The 19381-nt window shown below is 39.2% G+C and overlaps 1 protein-coding gene and 1 long non-coding RNA gene across 10 annotated transcripts in view; both read right to left on the reverse strand.

Annotated features, from left to right (window-relative positions):
- sec31a (SEC31 homolog A, COPII coat complex component) overlaps positions 1-15368 on the reverse strand; it is a 28949-nt gene extending 13581 nt beyond the window's left edge. For 5 of the 9 annotated variants that reach the window (XM_005459675.4, XM_005459677.4, XM_005459674.4 and 2 more), the window contains exons 1-18: positions 15058-15367; positions 13835-13914; positions 10153-10276; positions 9864-10062; positions 9668-9763; positions 8501-8641; positions 8252-8394; positions 7720-7819; positions 7469-7630; positions 6835-6987; positions 6506-6736; positions 6339-6413; positions 6204-6245; positions 2616-2909; positions 1562-1676; positions 774-952; positions 565-691; positions 235-380 (exon numbers count right to left, since the gene is read on the reverse strand). In XM_005459675.4, the coding sequence (XP_005459732.1) occupies positions 235-380; positions 565-691; positions 774-952; positions 1562-1676; positions 2616-2909; positions 6204-6245; positions 6339-6413; positions 6506-6736; positions 6835-6987; positions 7469-7630; positions 7720-7819; positions 8252-8394; positions 8501-8641; positions 9668-9763; positions 9864-10062; positions 10153-10276; positions 13835-13913 (2406 nt within the window). In that variant the 5' untranslated portion in view covers position 13914; positions 15058-15367. Of the gene's footprint in view, positions 1-234; positions 381-564; positions 692-773; positions 953-1561; positions 1677-2615; positions 2910-6203; positions 6246-6338; positions 6414-6505; positions 6737-6834; positions 6988-7468; positions 7631-7719; positions 7820-8251; positions 8395-8500; positions 8642-9667; positions 9764-9863; positions 10063-10152; positions 10277-13834; positions 13915-13988; positions 14049-15057 lie in introns of those variants that run through there. The other 4 variants (XM_025908847.1, XM_005459676.4, XM_005459672.4 and 1 more) reach the window with 3 other exon arrangements.
- A 2143-nt stretch (positions 15369-17511) lies between these two features.
- Positions 17512-18292, reverse strand: LOC106099039 (uncharacterized). Its single transcript, XR_003220845.1, has 2 exons — positions 18161-18292; positions 17512-17699 (listed from the first exon to the last, which is right to left on the reverse strand). It is a non-coding gene; the product is annotated as an uncharacterized LOC106099039 (long non-coding RNA).
- Between the last annotated feature and the right edge of the window lie 1089 nt (positions 18293-19381).

Here is a 19381-nt window from a genome sequence, read left to right on the forward strand (position 1 = left end):
TCAACAAACAGCAGAAAGACACAGTTGGAGAGAGCTAGTGAACATAGAAGACTGTTTAGCAGCTAAAAAGCCAGATATATTCCTGGAAAAAACAAAAATGAAAGCTAAAAGACAAATTTGTTCAATCAAAGGAAAAGCATTAATAAGCTTGTTTCTACCATCTACAAAGGCGAGGGGGAAACATATGCCACTACACATTTAAAAAACAAAACATGAGCAGCAGAGCTTCTATACCTGCAGTGAGAGAGGAAAGTGTCCGTTCTGCACTCTGGTCCAGCAAGAGACAAGTTTCTCCACATTGCCAGCACAGATGTAGCACAAACAGGCTTGGGATTGTAGGTTAGCATCTTCTGATGCCTCCAGTCTGTCCCCGAGAAGGTCTTAAAAAAATTGAAAATCAGGATGGACTGAATGTAAGTAAAAAACATAGCTTTATTTATACAGAATTTACAAAATGCCTGGATAGAGAAGAAAATCTAAATACTAAATTCAAATAGTAAGTCTTCACCTTAAAAAAGGTGATTGACCCTCTGATATCCAACAACAAAATAAATGTGAACTAACCGCAGAGGGAAGAGAACTCCTCAGGCTGAGCATAGGTCATGACGGCTGCCAGAGCCTCCTTCCAGTTCTGAAGGTCACACGTCTTCAGGATGTCGTGCCAGTCTTTCATTACCACTGCACTGATCAGCTGCAGGACAAATACACAGTTACAACACCAGTAACACGTTCTTAATCAAAAAACACTCAAGGAAGTTTCCCCCAGTTGTCACCTTGGTTATCTTGCTGTGTGATTTTGTAAAATACTTCTTCTGGGTTTTTTCTAAAAGTTCTGGCCCTCCAGCAATGGCCAATATAATGCTATCTGCCAATCGGTTGTCATGGAGACAAAGCTCCACAGCTCCCTCAAAGTCTCCAGTCAGCAGAGCTTGTGTGATGAGCCCATCCACATCTGGCAAGAAATAAAAAAAAACATTATGTTCAGGAAAAAACCCAGTGGCAGGTGTGAGCTTCATAAATGTGACATCTTCATGTCCAACAAACAAAGCCCTCCTCGAATGGCTTCTGTCTCTACTAGTGTGAGACCTTCAACCAATTTATAATCATATAACAGCTGTCTGCTTTAAATGTATGTCTGAGCTTTTCTTTTCTAAAGAGCTGCTTTTTCTTTCTCCTACTGAAAGAAAAGTAAATCCTCAAAAGCAGCAGAATTAGCTGTTAAAAGTTCAGACATCTCTAACTAGATTACTTTAATACCGCTTTAATAAAGCGCTTTGGGGTCCTTAGGGACTAGTAAAGCGCTATATAAATACAGGCCATTTACCATTTACCATTTAATACTGAAGAAAATGCTAGTAATAATCAGTCAGAAGAGTATAAGTTTCCACTTAAATCCACCTCCTAGTGGATTTCTTTTTCAACTCTCTGGTGCCTTACTATACACACCTTTGGATTTATCCTGCCATATATCCATACCCATTACAATTTGATGATGGTTAAAATCTCAGGGCAAACAACAAATTACTGAGTTGATGTGTTGAAACACTGACAGTGCCGTTACCTTGACTGATGCTGAGATTGACCCCTCCTGCTGGTGTTGGAGCTGGAGCTCGGACCTCAATAGGGGCTAATGTCTCAGCAGGAATGGGCTCCTCATCAACTGATGCTGTCATCTCCTGTAACAACAGAAACATGTAATGATGCTTGCATCTTTTCTCCAGCCTTCAAGTGTTGCAGGATACTAAAGATTTTCTAACATAATGAAAGGCCCTGAGGCTAAACTTAGTAACAGTACAGTTTCATAATCATATTTTAGCAGGTTACCATGCCAACATTTGCTCACTAGCGTTATAAAGTGCAGCTGAGACTCACTGAAATGTCCTTAGTTTTGTAAATTTCAGAACTGTAAGATTATGCAAAGTCATGGGATCAACAACTTCATGATAGGCCACCCCAAAGATGCTGAGATATTTCATTTAAAACAACTGACACTGCCACTCTCATGATAACTTTAGTGAGCCCTCCACGTTCCTGGGGTAACAACTGCCTTTTTGCTATTTCAATCAAGTAAATGTTGAGAATGTATAAAGCTTGATGCCAGATGAAAAGTTGCCATAGCAACAAGGGTATACGTACCAAACTTTATAACAATTCATACAGTTTTTTTGAGATATTTCAGTTTGGCCTAACCCCTTGAGCATGCCTAAAACCAACCCAGAATCCATCTATTCCTGCATGAAGAGTCAAACAGTGTTAGTAATCAGATTACATGGTTCATTAATCATAAAAAAATATGCACACCCAGACAGGTGTTTTCAGGTTTCCGTAGTGTTCAATCAGTTTCCAATAAGTTGTTTTAATATTTAAGGTGACAGCTCCACATTACAGCCAAAATGATTTTAGATTATTTTTTGTTCATTGAGTTTTCTCTATTATAAATTTAAACAATGTATTATCTTAATCAAATTTTATTACTAATTCATGGACAGCTGTAGAAATAATGCTGAATTGATTCTCCTCAAATTATCTGAAGTTCATTACTGAAAACAGCTAAAAAGTTTGCACTCCTGTAACTTTGCTGCTCAGCTCTTTTTAATGGGGAAACAAAGGTGTACCTGATCTAAGGGGATCTCTTCCTCCTCTCCATTCTCATTCTCATCCACCTCCTCCTCTGGGAGAACCTGATTCAAATTTGCATATGGCTCACTGCGAAGAGCATCTTCTGGATCTGCCGCTGGTGCTGCTGTATCCTCTTCCTCTGCTTCAGGAGTGGAATTGAGATCAAGCATGGCTGCAGGCTGAAGGTTTACAGCAGCAATCATGTCAAATGCTGCCTCTGGAGTGTCAGCAGGTGGCATGAAGCTGAGGTCTGCTAATGGCTGCAGCGTGGCTGGAGCAGGCACATCCACCTGAACAGAAGAAGCGGAGATGGATTCAGAGTCAACTGCATAATTTGATCTGCCACATCAGGCTGAGGCTGGGATGTGTACATCACCAGAAACAGTATGGATTCAGCTTACTAGGGCAGCCAGGTCAGGTATATATTATTTGATTGGTTTCAGCAAAAAAAAAAAAAAAAAAAAAAAGTGTATTTAAATCAACATTTAGGGAAATGTAAATTTCAAACTGGGATCAGAACCTAAGTCAGACCAATATTATTTTCCATATTTCAGAGAATGAAGATGAATGCAAAATCACTAGATTTAGCACTGGAGTAAAGCTCTTATTTGAGGTCACTGGTGGAAGCAGATGCATAAACACTGCAATACATTTATACAGAAAGTGAACAGTCCATACAAACGCGTGTGACAGAGTGCTTTCCTAAAGTGTGCGGCACTGCAGACTCAAGAATTTCCACTTTTTTGCTGTGATTGTGACTTTCAAAAGTAGAGCTTCCTCTGAGTAATGTCAAAAAGCGAAGTTGAATTTATAGCATTGAAACACGACTTTGTTGCTTACAACACTTCCCATATTGCAAAACATAAGACAGAGACAAACACTTTACATCTTTTCCGCCGTGAACTGAGGCTTTGACAAGCTGTAATTACTGTCAGCAGCAATCAGTCAGACTGATTCTTCTGCCAGTGAACAAATGCGAACAGATCAGAAGAGGCTGAGTTGAATGGAGACCAATGTGGGGTGAAATATGGACTGCATAGCATAGCAGTGTCGTGAAAATACATGTGAGGAGCAAATAAAAAGTTTACATCAATGTAAAACTTTGCTCATTCAAGAAATGGTCTTGGAATGGAAAGACAAACATTTCAAGACCATAGGAAGTTTTTTAGAAGGTAACCACTACATCCTTCTAAAGAGGCAGGCTGACCCTTGTAGCAGCTTTTCATTATGTTTAATGTTGCATGTAGTGTTGCATTTGTGTGCACCTGATAAATGTGAGCGTGATGTGATATGGTCTTTCAGTTCTGTTTTTGAAGTCCACCAAAACCTGAAGGAAACGTTACATTATTGAGCTGCTAAGTCTTCCTGCTATGAAACTGGTGACACTGTGGTAAAGTCCTTGTCTGGAAACCTGAACAGCGGTTTAGTGATACATTTTCCAGTGTTTAACAATATAAAACTGCTACTATTCATCATTAGACTGCAAACATTATGTTTAATGTTTTTTACAAATTGTTATTAACTTCACTGATTGAGATATAATTTTGCTGCTTTACCCACAGAATGAAATGTCAGATGAGCCAGAATCATGTCAATAATGTTTTGATATCCATATTTCTTTCTTGCTACTAGGAAAAGCCTGGAAAGGTAAGCCTGGCTGTATCCCAATATTAGTTTCATTGCAAAGCTGAAAAAGCAGGAGTTCTTGTTGGATTAGGGCAGGGGTGTCAAACTCCAGGCCTCGAGGGCCGGTGTCCTGCAGGTTTTAGATAAGACCCTGGGTGAACACACCTGAATCAAATGATTAGTTCATTACCAGGCTTCTGGAGAACTCCAAGACATGTTGAGGAGGTAATTTAGCCATTTAAATCAGCTGTGTTGGATCAAGGACACATCTAAAATCTGCAGGACACCGGCCCTCGAGGCCTGGAGTTCGACACCTGTGGATTAGGGTTTGACTTTTTTGAGTTGCTTTTGTTTGTGAGGATTGAGGGGAAAAAATATCTTTCAGTTTAACTTTTTGGTGATTTCCTGCCTCTTTGGAGCAAACAGATGAGATATAATTGGAAAGGCCAGGATGTCCTATTTTGAGCACACTGGGACTTAGTAGGTTAGCTGAAATAAGTCAAAAGATATAGACCAAAAACAAATGTCCATTACAGAGGACATAAATGAATAGGCTGAGTCTCAGGAGAGACTTAAAAATTACAAATCTCCATGACGCTTGTTTAAATAAAAAACTTGATGTGGCAAGCCAAAAGTCCTTTTCCAGCAGTTTTACACCAAAGGAAAACTTCAAACTTGGACTGCTCAGAAAGCACAGCTCAGAAAGCACAGACATAAAAATATCTGAAGGAGGATGCTAGCTGGCTAGTTAGTGCGTTTCCCACTAGTTTCCTGTGCATACAGTACTGTGCAAAAGTCTCTCATTGGCTTTCCAATGAGTGGTCTTGAGAAATACTTCTCCAGGCTTCTCCATGTCTTTGGACATTGGCTGCAAACTTTTTGCTTCCTTTTCATTCAGGGTGTTGTCTACATTCATGTGCATTTTGTTACTAGCAGCCCATCGCAAAAAACATATAATTTGTTCCCATTTCATATTTAAGTTAAATCTATGAAAAATGCCAAAGATATTACAGTTCGACAAGAATAAAACAGTATTTTTTACACAGGTTGTGTGTAGTGTATCCTTTAAAAGACTGAGGAAACTGGAGAGTGGAGGACAAAAGAAGAAGATCTAAAAAAAACAAAAAAACTTCAGCAGATAAACAGTATTGGAAAGTCACATTATTAAGAATTAGAAATAAATCCAGCAAAGACCCGACATAGGTCCTGAGAGATACATCTGGCCCTTCAGTTAATCCATCTACTGTTTGACAAAGCTTCCTCAGAAATGTTCTCAAGAAGGCAGGGAAACAGGGAGAAAAGGCTGAGGTATGCCAAATTACACAAGAACTGAATTTAAAATCTTTGGCTCACATCATTATCAATTTGTACAGAGGAGGTTAGGAGAGAGGGACAACAGTGAGTGTCTATAGCCCTTTGTAAAACATGGAGGAGGATCTGTTATGGTTTGGACCTGCATTTCACTGAGTGGTGCTGGGGAGTTTGTCAAAACTGTTGGAATTATGAACACAGAAAAGTACTGTCAGATTTTGATTCACCATGTAATACCACCTGGAAAGCATCTGTTTTGCAACAGCTTTATTTTTCACCAAACACACTGCCAGTGCAGTAAAAGCAAACCTGGATAGAAAAACACTATCAGTATCAGTGTTGTTTGGCCTTCCTAGAACCTAGACCTCAACATTATTGGTGGAGTGTGGGATCATCTTAACTAAGAACAGAAAAAAACTACTAAGAGCACTTACAGAAATGACAAGAAGCTTGCTAACAAACGTCAGGCTATGTTAAAGGATAAAGGTGATCACACTAAGTATTGACTTTCACATTCATCTTTATTCATTTTTAAAGGACACACATCAGAGTGGCATCCTTTATCTCTGATACCCCATAAAGAGATTTAATGCTGGGATATTCCTTTAAAATTCACCATATAACATTAGCTGCTTTGACAAGCTTACCTTCAGGGGGTTGGCAGACTGCTCCTCTAGCGCTGCTGAAATCTGACAACAAATGGATACATTAATCACAAGTTCAACTGAAAAACATGTGTAGCATCATATTTCACATACAGATGAACAGATAACATGTTGCACCTTTAAAGCCAGCTCCTCTTTGTTGTACCCCAGAAGTTCCAGGTACTTGCAACGGATGTCACTTTCAAAATTAACCTTAAAATACATAACATCCACACTACCATTATTGACACAAATTTCAGCAACATCATTGATTAAACAATGTGTTTTTTAATGCTTCCTCATACCTTAAGGAAAGACCAAACAGTTTTTTCAAACTCATTTTCAGCCGCGTCAATCTTTTCCTGGCAGAAGTCCACGAAGTTGCCTGAACTCAGAGTGGCCTGCAGCTGGTTGGAGCGCTTCAGAAAAGCTGTTTCTGTAACAACCTGGCTCACGTGCACAACGTGAGAAGTGGGCTGCTGAGGCTGCTGGGGGTTTGGTTTTGTATTCTTCAAAGATATCAGCTTCCCACCAAACTAAAAGGAAACAAACCAAAAATGATTTCAAGTGTGCTTAAAAAAATAAAATCAGTCTCACCATATTTTTGATCAGAGCTTAAAGGAACAGAACTCACTGCAAACGAGGCTCCCACAGGTCTGCAAATCCACTTGGGTGGCTTCTTCAGGGGGTTGACTCTAGCTGGAGTAGCTGGAGTCTGAGGCAGCTGCAGGGGAGGCAACGTTTGCCCTGTCCCAAAAGGATCCATGTTCCCAAACGAGTTGCTAATCTGTAAGAATCACACAGTGCCGAGGTAGACAAATTAATATGGACAAAAATAAATAATTCACAGCTCTGAAAAAAGAGAGAAAGGATACGTGCAGTTAATTTCAAGCTGGCATAAAACTGAAAGTTTGCTCTGGACTGTTTAAAATCTCCCTGGTGGTGTACAAAGGCAAAACTACTATAAAAAACTGTGTCATTTTCCAAATATTTAGGGACCCGACTGTAAGTCTAATATAAATTATGCTACTCTTATAGTTGTTTTAAATGTTTAAATGTTAAATGTTGTTTTTAAAACAATACTTTAACAGTCGTCAGTTTAGCTCAGTGGGGAGCTTTTGAGTCTGATCTGCAGCCTTTTGCTGCGTGTCTTCCCCACTCTCCCTCTCTCTCAGCTTTCCTGTCTATCTTCACTATTGCTATCCAATAAAGGCGAAATGCCAAAAAAACCCCAAACAACACTTTTATTTCAGGAGACTTAATCTTACCTGGTCAGCGTGCCTCTGGCTCTGTGCCTGGCTGCTCCCTCCCATGATGGAGTAGATATCGATGTGTCCGTCGAAGCCCGCGGCTGACAACACAGCAGGGTTTCTGGGACACCACTGGATGTCAAAACACCACTGGCTGCTGGTGGGCAACTCGTACAAAACCTGAGGATTCAAGAAAATGACTTGCCAACATCAGTGGCAATCATGAAATGATAACTGTCAGTTCACAAACACACACACACAATTTTTACCTCTGCTGTGTTTGGATTCCAGCACAAAATCCTGCTATCCTTCCCACAGCTCAGAAGCAGCTCAGGATCTGCTACGCTCCAGGCAATGGCCAGGATACCCCTGTCAAATGAACGGTCAGATGAAAAAGAGCACAGCTATTTAAAGGTCTGATTAGTTCTTACTTAGGTACAGCTGAATTTTGAAAAAAGAAATCTAAAATATTCTTTGAACTGCACTGGGCACTGCAGGTTTTCGCAAGCATAGCTCAGACAAGAGGAAACCGTGTATTTTATGGACTAGTCAGCAGCAGTTTAACAATGATGCTACATTGAGTATTCCAGCAGCAAGAAAGGGTAAGTGGGCTCGACTGTTTGTTATATCTTAGAATTATATTAGCCTATGGATCAAAGAATATGATATATCCGGCTCTGGATATGCAGATAAAGCTTGTCAGAAAGATATATTTAGTCTGCTTTGGTCTTTAGGGAGACTTGTTATCAGTAAGCAAAACTATAAAACAGATTAGATTTAGACTGATTTATCAGTGCTTACCGTGAGTGATGCTCTAGAATCTTGAGAGGAGAGGTAGCAAATCGTAAGTCCCACATCTGGATGACGGGCATCCTGTCGTCCTCCGAAGCCAAGACCAGCTGAGTGGCCACCTCTGGGTTCCAAGCCAAGCCAGAACAATGCATCTGGAAACAAACATGCAACAGTGATCTTAGACTGTTTAAGTTGAGTAGACAGAGCCAAAGGACTGGGAGAAAATGCAGCATGTTGAGGGTTTCTCTGACAACGTACTCTGTTGCTGTGGTCGCTAACTTTGATAATGAGGTCATTTTTGCGGAGGTCCCACACTGAAGCTCGACCCCCCGGGCTGGCTGAGGCCAGGATGTATTGGACCTGTTTGTTCCAAGCCACACAGCTGATGTCTTCCATTGGCTTTAAGAGAAAAACGTAAAACATTCATATGGACTGTTCATTCATTAGTGTCATATACAAATGTTAATTAGATACATGAATTGAGAAAAACTGTGCCCAACATAAAACTGACAACTAAAATATTTGAAAGATGATGATATAATAGCAGAGTAATACCAAATAAGTACTAAATGGTACATTTAAGTATACGAAATTTACAAATGACAATGGAAAGGTACTGTGTAGTCCTTACAACAAAAAAGCATCCAAATTAATGCTGATTCTAGTTATGGATATATCACTAACTGTAGTAATCCTCCCAAAATTTTCAGCTTCACATTTAGTGTAGTGAAAATTAGCCATGTCATGTTGTAAACAAACTGACATCTAAAGAGTTAAAGTTCTGAAAATGAAAACATTTTTGTCATATTTGATCATTAGAAGACCTTCATTGGTTAAAAGTGCAACTGAGTGAAAGTGGAAAATGCCATTGGTAGATATTTATTTTGTTGTTATGTAATGGCCCTTTTCCACTAGTACCTACTCGGCTCAACTCAGTTTTGGTTGTTTTCTAAAACAACTGAGTACTACCTAATGTGCAAAGGGTCATTAGAGCAACATGGCTGAAAGTCCTGTGACGTCATTTGTTTGTGACACAAACACAACACAGCAATGGAGGACACCAAGGTGATGGTATACCTCCTACTCAGTGTATGGCTTTTTTTCTTTTTTTCAGATTCAGGGACCACGGTGTTGGCTTTTGTGTAGCCATTTCCCTCATTAGAAGGTTTTAAAAAATGGCAGTTTTGATTGTTGTGAAGGAGTCGTTCTTATGACTCATCAAGTGATGCCACTGACTGGCCAATCAGTGGTGTGCAATCTGTTGACGTTACACTTTCAGATCGACTCAGATCGCTTCAGACCCCCGCTGAGCAGGTGCTAAAAAAGCACCTAGTAAGAGATACTACCACCTATCGAAAAACCCTAAAAACTGAGTTGAGGTGAGCCGAGTAAGTTCTAGTCTAAAAGGGCTAAAAGTCTTCATACCTGTGTTTTAGGTCCTGGTGTCATTGGAGAGCCAAAGTTATTCATGTCCCAGATATAGATTTCAGACTCATTTCCACCCGATGCAACAAGGTTTGTCTGCAGGAAAAAAGGACACAAAACACCAAATGAGTCACTGCCTTGGGTTTAAACCCAGCTTCAGGATGAAATCCTTTGCACAAGGTGAAATGCACCATACCTGGAAAGGGTTGACATCCAGAGCTCTCACTGGCCCTGTATGCCTGTCGCTCTCAGCGATGATGACGTCGCTCTCTCCACTCATTATCTTTGCAGGGTCGTACAGGATAACATTGCCATTCTCCCCACCTGCGATGAGAACACCAGAGGGATGACCCTGGGAATCCATACCATATGGACCCCACACCAACTTGTGGTATCTGTGAGGAGGTAGAAGAAGAAGCCCTGATTAACAGCAGGATGAAAAATAGAAAATCAGCAATATTACTGTGGAGAGTTCTTTATTCTACCTATGACTGGAGGAGAAGCTGCCACATGATTTCATATCCAGAGATGGCTCAGCCAAATCCAGCTCAAAAAACTCCAAGGAGGCATTGGTACTGAAGGAGGCATCCAGCTGCTGAGCTGATGTTCCTGCAGGAACACAGGTATCAAACATCAACAATTATCAATAAAGCAACAGAAAAACTATATGCAGCTATGTTTATAGATTTTTAAGATTTTTCCAACCCATAATCCAAACAATTTACAATCTTTGGTTTGCTTTAAAAATCTGCATTTTTTTCTTGTCCTACACTGAAGTTAGAAGAATATCACATAAAAATAAAAACAATAAAGGCTTTCAGTCCCATCTTTTATTAAAAATTGTTATGGATATTTGTCACTGCTTTCTGATCTTCAACAATAGCTGCACCACTGGATGAATATATCCACTACCACTCAATATTTATGAAGGGGATTGTTATTGTGATCATTTAGCAGTCTTCCTCTTTTTACTTCCCTAATAATGAACTCACAAAGCACAGAACTGATGAAGCCTGTTGGATGAGAGGTGAAACATCTTCACAAAACTTTAAGTGCAGTTGCCTTGTTTTTTCAAACTCTTATACTATGTAGAAAAGTTTTTTGCAGTAGTGAGGAAATCTCCATTCCTGTCTCATAACTTTCTAAGAACCCATGCTAGGTAAGCAAGTTAGCTTTCGACTTGTTTTTTATTTTTTTGTTTTCTTGTTTATTTTTTGACTGTTAATTTTCATCTGTAGGGGAATATTATAACAAATGGATTCTAAAGTCAAAATGTATGTAAGAAATTAGATGTGAAAGGTAACAGAAACTATGCTTTTTTAGCATGTAGATAAAATTCAGCCTAACTGTAACACTAATACTAAGTGGTTTACCAGAGACGTGCTGGCTTTTACCAGATTTATTTGTAGGGATTGAGGCGTTCCTAATCTCACTGTGTACTTAAGGTCACTAAACAAGCCGACTCCTTGCCATCTGAATCAGATTTTCAGAAGTGGACTTTGTGGTATGTTTTAGATAATTGTCCTGCTGCATAACCTGGTTGATAAGGGCCAGGTAGGTTTGGATAACTTTTTTTTTATCATTTAAAAACTGCATTTTGTATTTACTTGAGTTATCTTTATCTAATATTAAAACCTGTTTGATGATCTGAAACATGTAAGTGTGAAAAATAATATGCAAACAAAGAAACAAAACAAGCTGTTAAGATAAATGCTCTATTTATATCATCAGTCCAGAGCATTTTATTCCTCATACAACTGATTCTTGGGGATGTGTAGCATATCCATCCATTCCTAAACTGTGATATTACATATCCACATGGCACTGCTCATTCTTTGAGGACAAAAAATCCTTCCAGCTATTTCTGCAAAAATAAGTTCAATATATTCTTTTAAAAGTTTATTTTACTAGTAAGAACAGCTCACATGATCAATTACTATCTAATACATTTACTATATCATGTCAAATATGTAAAACAGGGATTAAACAACAGTGTGATGGCTAAAATTGAAACATAGAAAAAAACCCAGCTGAAATGGGACAGAACATTTTCTGTTGGTGTACTTCCAAAAAAACCTGATGAGAGCTGAGGTGCATTTTAAAGACCATGGAGATGGATGGTGAGAGACTGTATTAGTTCATGTACCTTACACTCCTGACAACAGAAAACGTGGTAGCATCACACTAAGTGTAAATTACAGATAAAATACTCTATTTATTAACACCAACTACAGTTTGTACAGTCACACCATAACAACTCTGTCTCCAGAGGTGCAGAGTTGATTTATCATTCATTCTTATTTAGTGAATGTGAGTTAAAAGTCCACTGATCGCACCCAGTTTTACAAATACAGGGAGTGCAGAATTATTAGGCAAATGAGTATTTTGTCCACATCATCCTCTTCATGCATGTTGTCTTACTCCAAGCTGTATAGGCTCGAAAGCCTACTACCAATTAAGCATATTAGGTGATGTGCATCTCTGTAATGAGAAGGGGTGTGGTCTAATGACATCAACACCCTATATCAGGTGTGCATAATTATTAGGCAACTTCCTTTCCTTTGGCAAAATGGGTCAAAAGAAGGACTTGACAGGCTCAGAAAAGTCAAAAATAGTGAGATATCTTGCAGAGGGATGCAGCAGTCTTAAAATTGCAAAGCTTCTGAAGCGTGATCATCGAACAATCAAGCGTTTCATTCAAAATAGTCAACAGGGTCGCAAGAAGCGTGTGGACAAACCAAGGCGCAAAATAACTGCCCATGAACTGAGAAAAGTCAAGCGTACAGCTGCCAAGATGCCACTTGCCACCGGTTTGGCCATATTTCAGAGCTGCAACATCACTGGAGTGCCCAAAAGCACAAGGTGTGCAATACTCAGAGACATGGCCAAGGTAAGAAAGGCTGAAAGACGACCACCACTGAACAAGACACACAAGCTGAAACGTCAAGACTGGGCCAAGAAATATGTCAAGACTGATTTTTCTAAGGTTTTATGGACTGATGAAATGAGAGTGAGTCTTGATGGGCCAGATGGATGGGCCCGTGGCTGAATTGGTAAAGGGCAGAGAGCTCCAGTCCGACTCAGACGCCAGCAAGGTGGAGGTGGAGTACTGGTTTGGGCTGGTATCATCAAAGATGAGCTTGTGGGGCCTTTTCGGGTTGAGGATGGAGTCAAGCTCAACTCCTAGTCCTACTGCCAGTTTCTGGAAGACACCTTCTTCAAGCAGTGGTACAGGAAGAAGTCTGCATCCTTCAAGAAAACATGATTTTCATGCAGGACAATGCTCCATCACACGCGTCCAAGTACTCCACAGCGTGGCTGGCAAGAAAGGGTATAAAAGAAGAAAAACTAATGACATGGCCTCATTGTTCACCTGATCTGAACCCCATTGAGAACCTGTGGTCCATCATCAAATGTGAGATTTACAAGGAGGGAAAACAGTACACCTCTCTGAACAGTGTCTGGGAGGCTGTGGTTGCTGCTGCACGCAATGTTGATGGTGAACAGATCAAAACACTGACAGAATCCATGGATGGCAGGCTTTTGAGTGTCCTTGCAAAGAAAGGTGGCTATATTGGTCGCTGATTTGTTTTTGTTTTGTTTTTGAATGTCAGAAATGTATATTTGTGAATGTGGAGATGTTATATTGGTTTCACTGGTAAAAATAAATAATTGAAATGGGTATATATTTGTTTTTTGTTAAGTTGCCTAATAATTATGCACAGTAATAGTCACCTGCACACACAGATATCCCCCTAAAATAGCTAAAACTAAAAACAAACTAAAAACTACTTCCAAAAACATTCAGCTTTGATATTAATGAGTTTTTTGGGTTCATTGAGAACATGGTTGTTGTTCAATAATAAAATTATTCCTCAAAAATACAACTTGCCTAATAATTCTGCACTCCCTGTACTTGCCCTGGCCGCCTGCTATTTTCATAATAAGGACAACTTCATAGAGAATTCTGAAGCCTGCATCATCCTCACATGATTAATTGTCCTACATGCTTGCAGCCCTAAATATACAACACTAAACATGCAATTTTTTCACTTAAAGAGGTTGTGAAAATGGCTGAAGTAACTGACATAAATTATGTAATTTCATGTCAAAGTGACAGACAGCAGCAGTTGCATGCCTGTGCTGATGCTCTCTGCATGCTCATACCTGTTGCCAGGTAGATGGGGTGGTGCTGTGCAGGACTCCAGCTCTGGATGGCTGTGCGGTTGATCTCTTTAAGTTTCATCCTGGAGAAATAAGGACAAAGTTTGAACGACTGTACAGTGATTATTACAAGTTATTTATGACACTTTTCTCTCACTTTAGCGTTCTGTCAGAATAACCAGATATTGGATCCTTTCATGTAGTTTAGTTTCTATGACAATAAAAAAGACGTTAAACGATCAGTTTCAAATTCAATGGCTAAATACAATGCTGTCTAATGGTAGCTTTATAAAGGTTAAAATGTGCAGCTTTTTCTCAGTGTTTCAGCAAGGTGCTGGCTTGTTTGTATGATCACGTTAGAGGTTCCAGCTGAATCTTACTGAATTATTTATTTGAGTTATAGCATCGTTTACCACATTGTAAACACTGTTAGGTGTTCATTATACACTTATGACAGGCTGGATATATAAGCAGAATTCTGCTGTGAAAAAAAATCAGCATTTATAACTTTTTATGGTGACTATTAGGGCCGTTTTCATGTGTTGACTTTTCTATCAGTTCAACCACAACACAACACCTTCATGGAGTTGAGATTTATTGCAGGACTGCAGTGGATTATTTTCCGTTAGGTGTGCTAACAATATCAAAGAATCTTAATACCATATTAATAACGACTTTCAAAAGTGTGAATCTGTCTCTTTTACATGGAGGGGAGCGAACCGCTTAATAAACAAGTAGTTACAGTTTTACACACGCTTTCCCATTCATCTTGCTGCTGTAATAAATACACTAGTTACAGAGTAACAAAGGCCTGCTCTGACTGGCACTAATTATCACAAGCTTCGTGTAGCTCAGGGCTGTGTTGGGAAAGGACATCAGAAATGCTACATTTAGCTTCAAAAGAAGCTCCGAGAAGTTTTGCACTCGTTTGGTTAAAATTACAAAATAAAAGTCCTTGCTAGTAGCAAGCTAACAGCTGATGGACCAATTAAAAGCCACACAGCTGTGTCTTTAATGAGCCTCGAATAATACGAGAAATGCGCGTAATGGTATTGTCACTTCTTGTACATGTTTACTAGGACATGGTTCAGCTTGGCCTAATACAGCTACAATGAGATATTGCGTTTAGAAGCCTGCTAGCTACCTGCAGGAACATATGAGAGAAGAAACAGTTACACACTCACAAACCCGCACACAGATCTTATTACTTCACTAAAGCAGCTTACCTTCTCTTCTTCTCTTCTTCTCACATGAACGCACACATAAAAAAAAAAGTAGGCAAACACTAACTGTCTCCGCCCGTACAGGTTCCCCTTTCGATTCTGCTCAGGGATTTACAGCTGTAGAAACAGAAGAAGAGGCTACCGGGTCCCGGCTGCGGACTCCAGACAGATTTCCACGTCCCCACTGGTCTCCATCAACGTGGCACTAAGCAACAGCCTCCTCCTGCCACGAAGAAGAACGACTTCCGGGGGAGCTTCTCCCTGTTTGCTTGTCACTACCCGATCCGTGTCACTACCCGATCCGTACCGGAAACCCGATCGGTACCCCGCATGCGCGAAAGGTGTCTACTTCCGGTCGAAGCGTTTTACGATAGTTACGGGTCAGAGTATCTGTTATAATGTTAAGAATAATAAGTGTCTCTCAAAATGTTTCCGATAATGAAACGTTTAATATAATGTAGACAAAAACAAAAAAATAAAAAGATAGTTACGGATTAGGACTACCCGATACTTACTGCGCATGCGCAAAATCGGACCGTACAAATCGGGTCTACCCGATCCGTACCGCGCATGTGCAGGGGTTTACTTCTTCTTCTTCTGTTCGTTTAATGGTAGTTTACTCCCCAGTGTTCGAGGATACTGCCACCTGCTGACTGAGCGAATGAACCCTATTGTAAACTGAATTAGCGTCATTACAAACGTGTGTTTAATTTGATTTAGTGATAGTCAGTGTGTTTATGCTTGTCTGTGTGGAGAGGATTGATTGGAATAGTGATGATGATCTCCGCTATCACTGTCAATTGTCAGTAAACACTTCATCTGGCTGATGAATCTTCACGTGACACATTACAAAGTCTGTATTATTAACTCTGTAATTAGGCGCCATTCTTCTTATTTTACGGCGCTGTTGTTCAATCGGGGGACGCTCTCTGTTGAGGAGAAAAGCATGAATTTGTTTGTATACGGATTATCCATTGTTTAAATGTCCCGGTAGTCGAAAAGGAGGCAGAGCTGTTGAGAAATGCTAGGAGCTAACTGGGCGCTAACCGTATCGTTCAAATATATTGAATGTCGCAATGTTGGCAAAGAGAGGAAGTGACGTAACATTTGCGCATGCGGGGTACAGATCGGGTAGTGACATTGCTAATTTATGCTAATGTTAAGATAAACGCTATAAATATTAGTAATAGCTATTTTATGTAAACATTTATCATTTTAAAGTATTTTTTTTTATTAAGGAGTAGGAATAGTAACGAACCGGTCTTTATAGCATTTAAATGCTTCAGTATTTCATTTACAGTAATATGCAAAAACCTTTAGCCACCCCTCATTCATTTATATTTTGCTCCCAATGACTCGAGCAGTAGTTTTCTCGGCATTCTTGCTGTTCTTTTAGGTTTATATTCAGTTCTTGTACGGCACCATTTTGAAAGGAGTGATTCCTTTTTTGTTTGTTTAAGCCACTTGACACTGATAAAAAAGGGCACCTAAGCGATAGGAATAACGGGTGTATCTGTTGCCATTTGGTGCTATATACATAAAAACTAAATAGAATTTAATTGTTTGCACATAACATACAAGATAGAAAAGAACAAATTTTAAATTGTATCTTTAGAAACTTGGTTACTAACAGAGTGACTATTATTGACTATATTTTTGCCTGTTTTGACTCAAATTGTCATTAAAACTTGTTCAGTTAACTACTTAACTGTTCAAATATCTTGGGAAGGGATTAATCCAATTTTTTAGTGGGTTTTTTTCCCCCAGTTAAACCCATAGAAAGGTCATTAAGGAAATCTAAAGACCCTTTAAATTCTGATTAGGTTATGAGTGGTGAGAATAGTTTTAAATTGGTTTTCATGTTTTGTCCAATTTTTTTTAGTTTTAAATATTTAATGCTAAACATATTCAAGTAATTGTAACAAGGACTCCCATATAAACACTGGTTTGAACTGAGTTGCATGTACCTCTCCATTTCCTTGGCTTGAAAATCTTAAAAAAAATGTATATGAAAACTGCATTATCTATAAAAGCATTAAGAAACGTCAGTTTTACATTACAAATTAGCACCAAAAATCGATAAAGCAATAGGACAAAATAACTATAGAAGTAGAGTAACTACAGTTTCTCTACAACATTGGCTGTCTGACTCTGTCAATGCTAGCAGTAAAGAGGATCAAAGGCAATGCATTTTTCTGCATTGTTTTAATATATGTACCAAAAAAGTAGCAACAGCCAATGAATGTCACAAAACAAAACTTCATTGACAATTTGCTTTTATTTGACAACAAATTTAAAGTAACATGAAGACAAAGCAGTCAGGTCATTATGCAGCTGTATCAATACATCACCTGAACTCGGGGAAACATTTCAGCAGTTGAACCCTGGAAGAACAATTTAAAATAAACAGTTAAATTTGACAATAGAGGTGCACTTTATTTAAGAAAATATAAGATAACACCCTCATTTGAAAGCGTGTGTATAATCTTCCCCAGACATATGAATGGGTCAGATGGGTAGTGATTGGTATAATCATTGGGAAGCATATTTAGTTAACAATATGTTGTTGGGCATTTAGACATACATACATGCAAGTCACATCCACACGTGGCTCACTTCAAGGGAACTTCTTTTCTGCAGCTGACCTGTGAAAACAAAATCAATTAGTTTCTATATAAACCGGCACACGAATCAGAACATAAGTTGCCTGCAAAATACGATTATCGTATAGTTGTATTTTGCAAAGAAAAAAAACTGAATTAGAATTATGGTGTGTGCGCCGATTTTTTTAAGCGTTTACTCCAGTTTCAGAAAATGTTGGCTTATTTTGCTGGCGGTGACTCTTGATCAACGTTTTACGTTTTCACCAAACCAGCAAAGTTTGCAACCTAGTCTCTCTCCACACGTGCAGAGGGGTTAGTTAGGCTAACGTTCAATGCCACACCTCGTTTCAAATCACGTTCGGAAGCGAGCTAGCTCCCCAAACCGTCTACACATTTAATTTAGAGGAATGGTGTAGATAATGCAATTTAAGATACATACAACAATTCGCATTTCAGAAACTAATTTTCTCTGAGAGCCTTATTTTCCCAGCCATGATACTGACCGCCAACACCAACACTCATGGTTGTCCTCCTTCTGCTTCTTTTTCTTCTTCGTGTGTCTTCTTCTTCCTGTTCTTCTTCTTCGAGGGTCAAACAACGAAGTGGTAGATTGTCGCCACCAAGTGGTACAGAAAATCAAGTGTTACCCGCTCCAAACAAATACAACTTGATAACCCTCGTTGCTTTATATTTATAATAGACCCAGTTAAAATCTACTCAACCTTCTTTCTTTCTGCCTCACACATCCGGCACGTTGCACTGTTTTATCTCAGTAATCTCACCTGCATGTACCATGTCTACCTAATAATAAGACTTTTAGCTTTAATTCAGTGACTTGCAAAACAATTTTCTGCAAACTTTTTAGGAATTAGAAATAGTTTTATGCAAGGTTGCCTATTTTTATATGTTCAAAGGTTATTGGACAAATTGACATCATTTCAAATTTAAGGACTCTTTAGTTGTATGAAGATCTTTTGCAGTCAATGACTGCCTGAAGTCTAGAAGTAATTGATATTTCTTCTTTTCTTTTTCTTAACAAACACAGCACAGAGTAAGGTCTTCACTCCAGCCACATTGTTGCTGCTCGTTTATGGGTCTCTCTGCCTTCACTTTTGTCTTCAGTAACCTGTATGATCAGACGACTGACTGATCCTTTGAAGAACAGCCCATTTCTTTGAGACCAAAGGTCAAGGCATTATCCATTTACACCGTGAAACACCATCCGCTCAGTTTTGGCTGAGTCTGAGCAGAGAGTGAGGACTTCTTCTATCTGCAGTCACATAATCAATATACAGCAGCGACTTAGTTCCACTGGCAGCTATACAGAGATGCCATAGCAATGTTTCCACCTCCACCATGTTTGGCAGATGCTGTAGCATGCTTTGGTTCATGAGCTTTCTCCAGCAGACTGAAGCGATTACTTGAATGTATGCTGACAGATATATCATGTCTGTATATATGAGTGTGTACATGACAGAAATAATGAAAAATAATAGAACTAGCAGGTCTGTAATGGTGCTCAAAGGGAGAACAAGAAAGAGAAAACAATATGAAAGAAATATGATCTCTTTTCCTGTTAGCATACTTGATGTGTTTTGGATCAGCTGAATGCTTTTTAAAGGGGTTTTACAACAGCAGATTTATGTTTTTCCAGAGTTGCCTGTATTTTAATTGATTTGTGTCATCTGGCTTCATTGACAGTACTGGGACAGTGTTCCTGTGGA

This window comes from Oreochromis niloticus, linkage group LG7, assembly GCF_001858045.2.
Source record: "Oreochromis niloticus isolate F11D_XX linkage group LG7, O_niloticus_UMD_NMBU, whole genome shotgun sequence".
Taxonomy (NCBI): Eukaryota; Metazoa; Chordata; class Actinopteri; order Cichliformes; family Cichlidae; genus Oreochromis; species Oreochromis niloticus.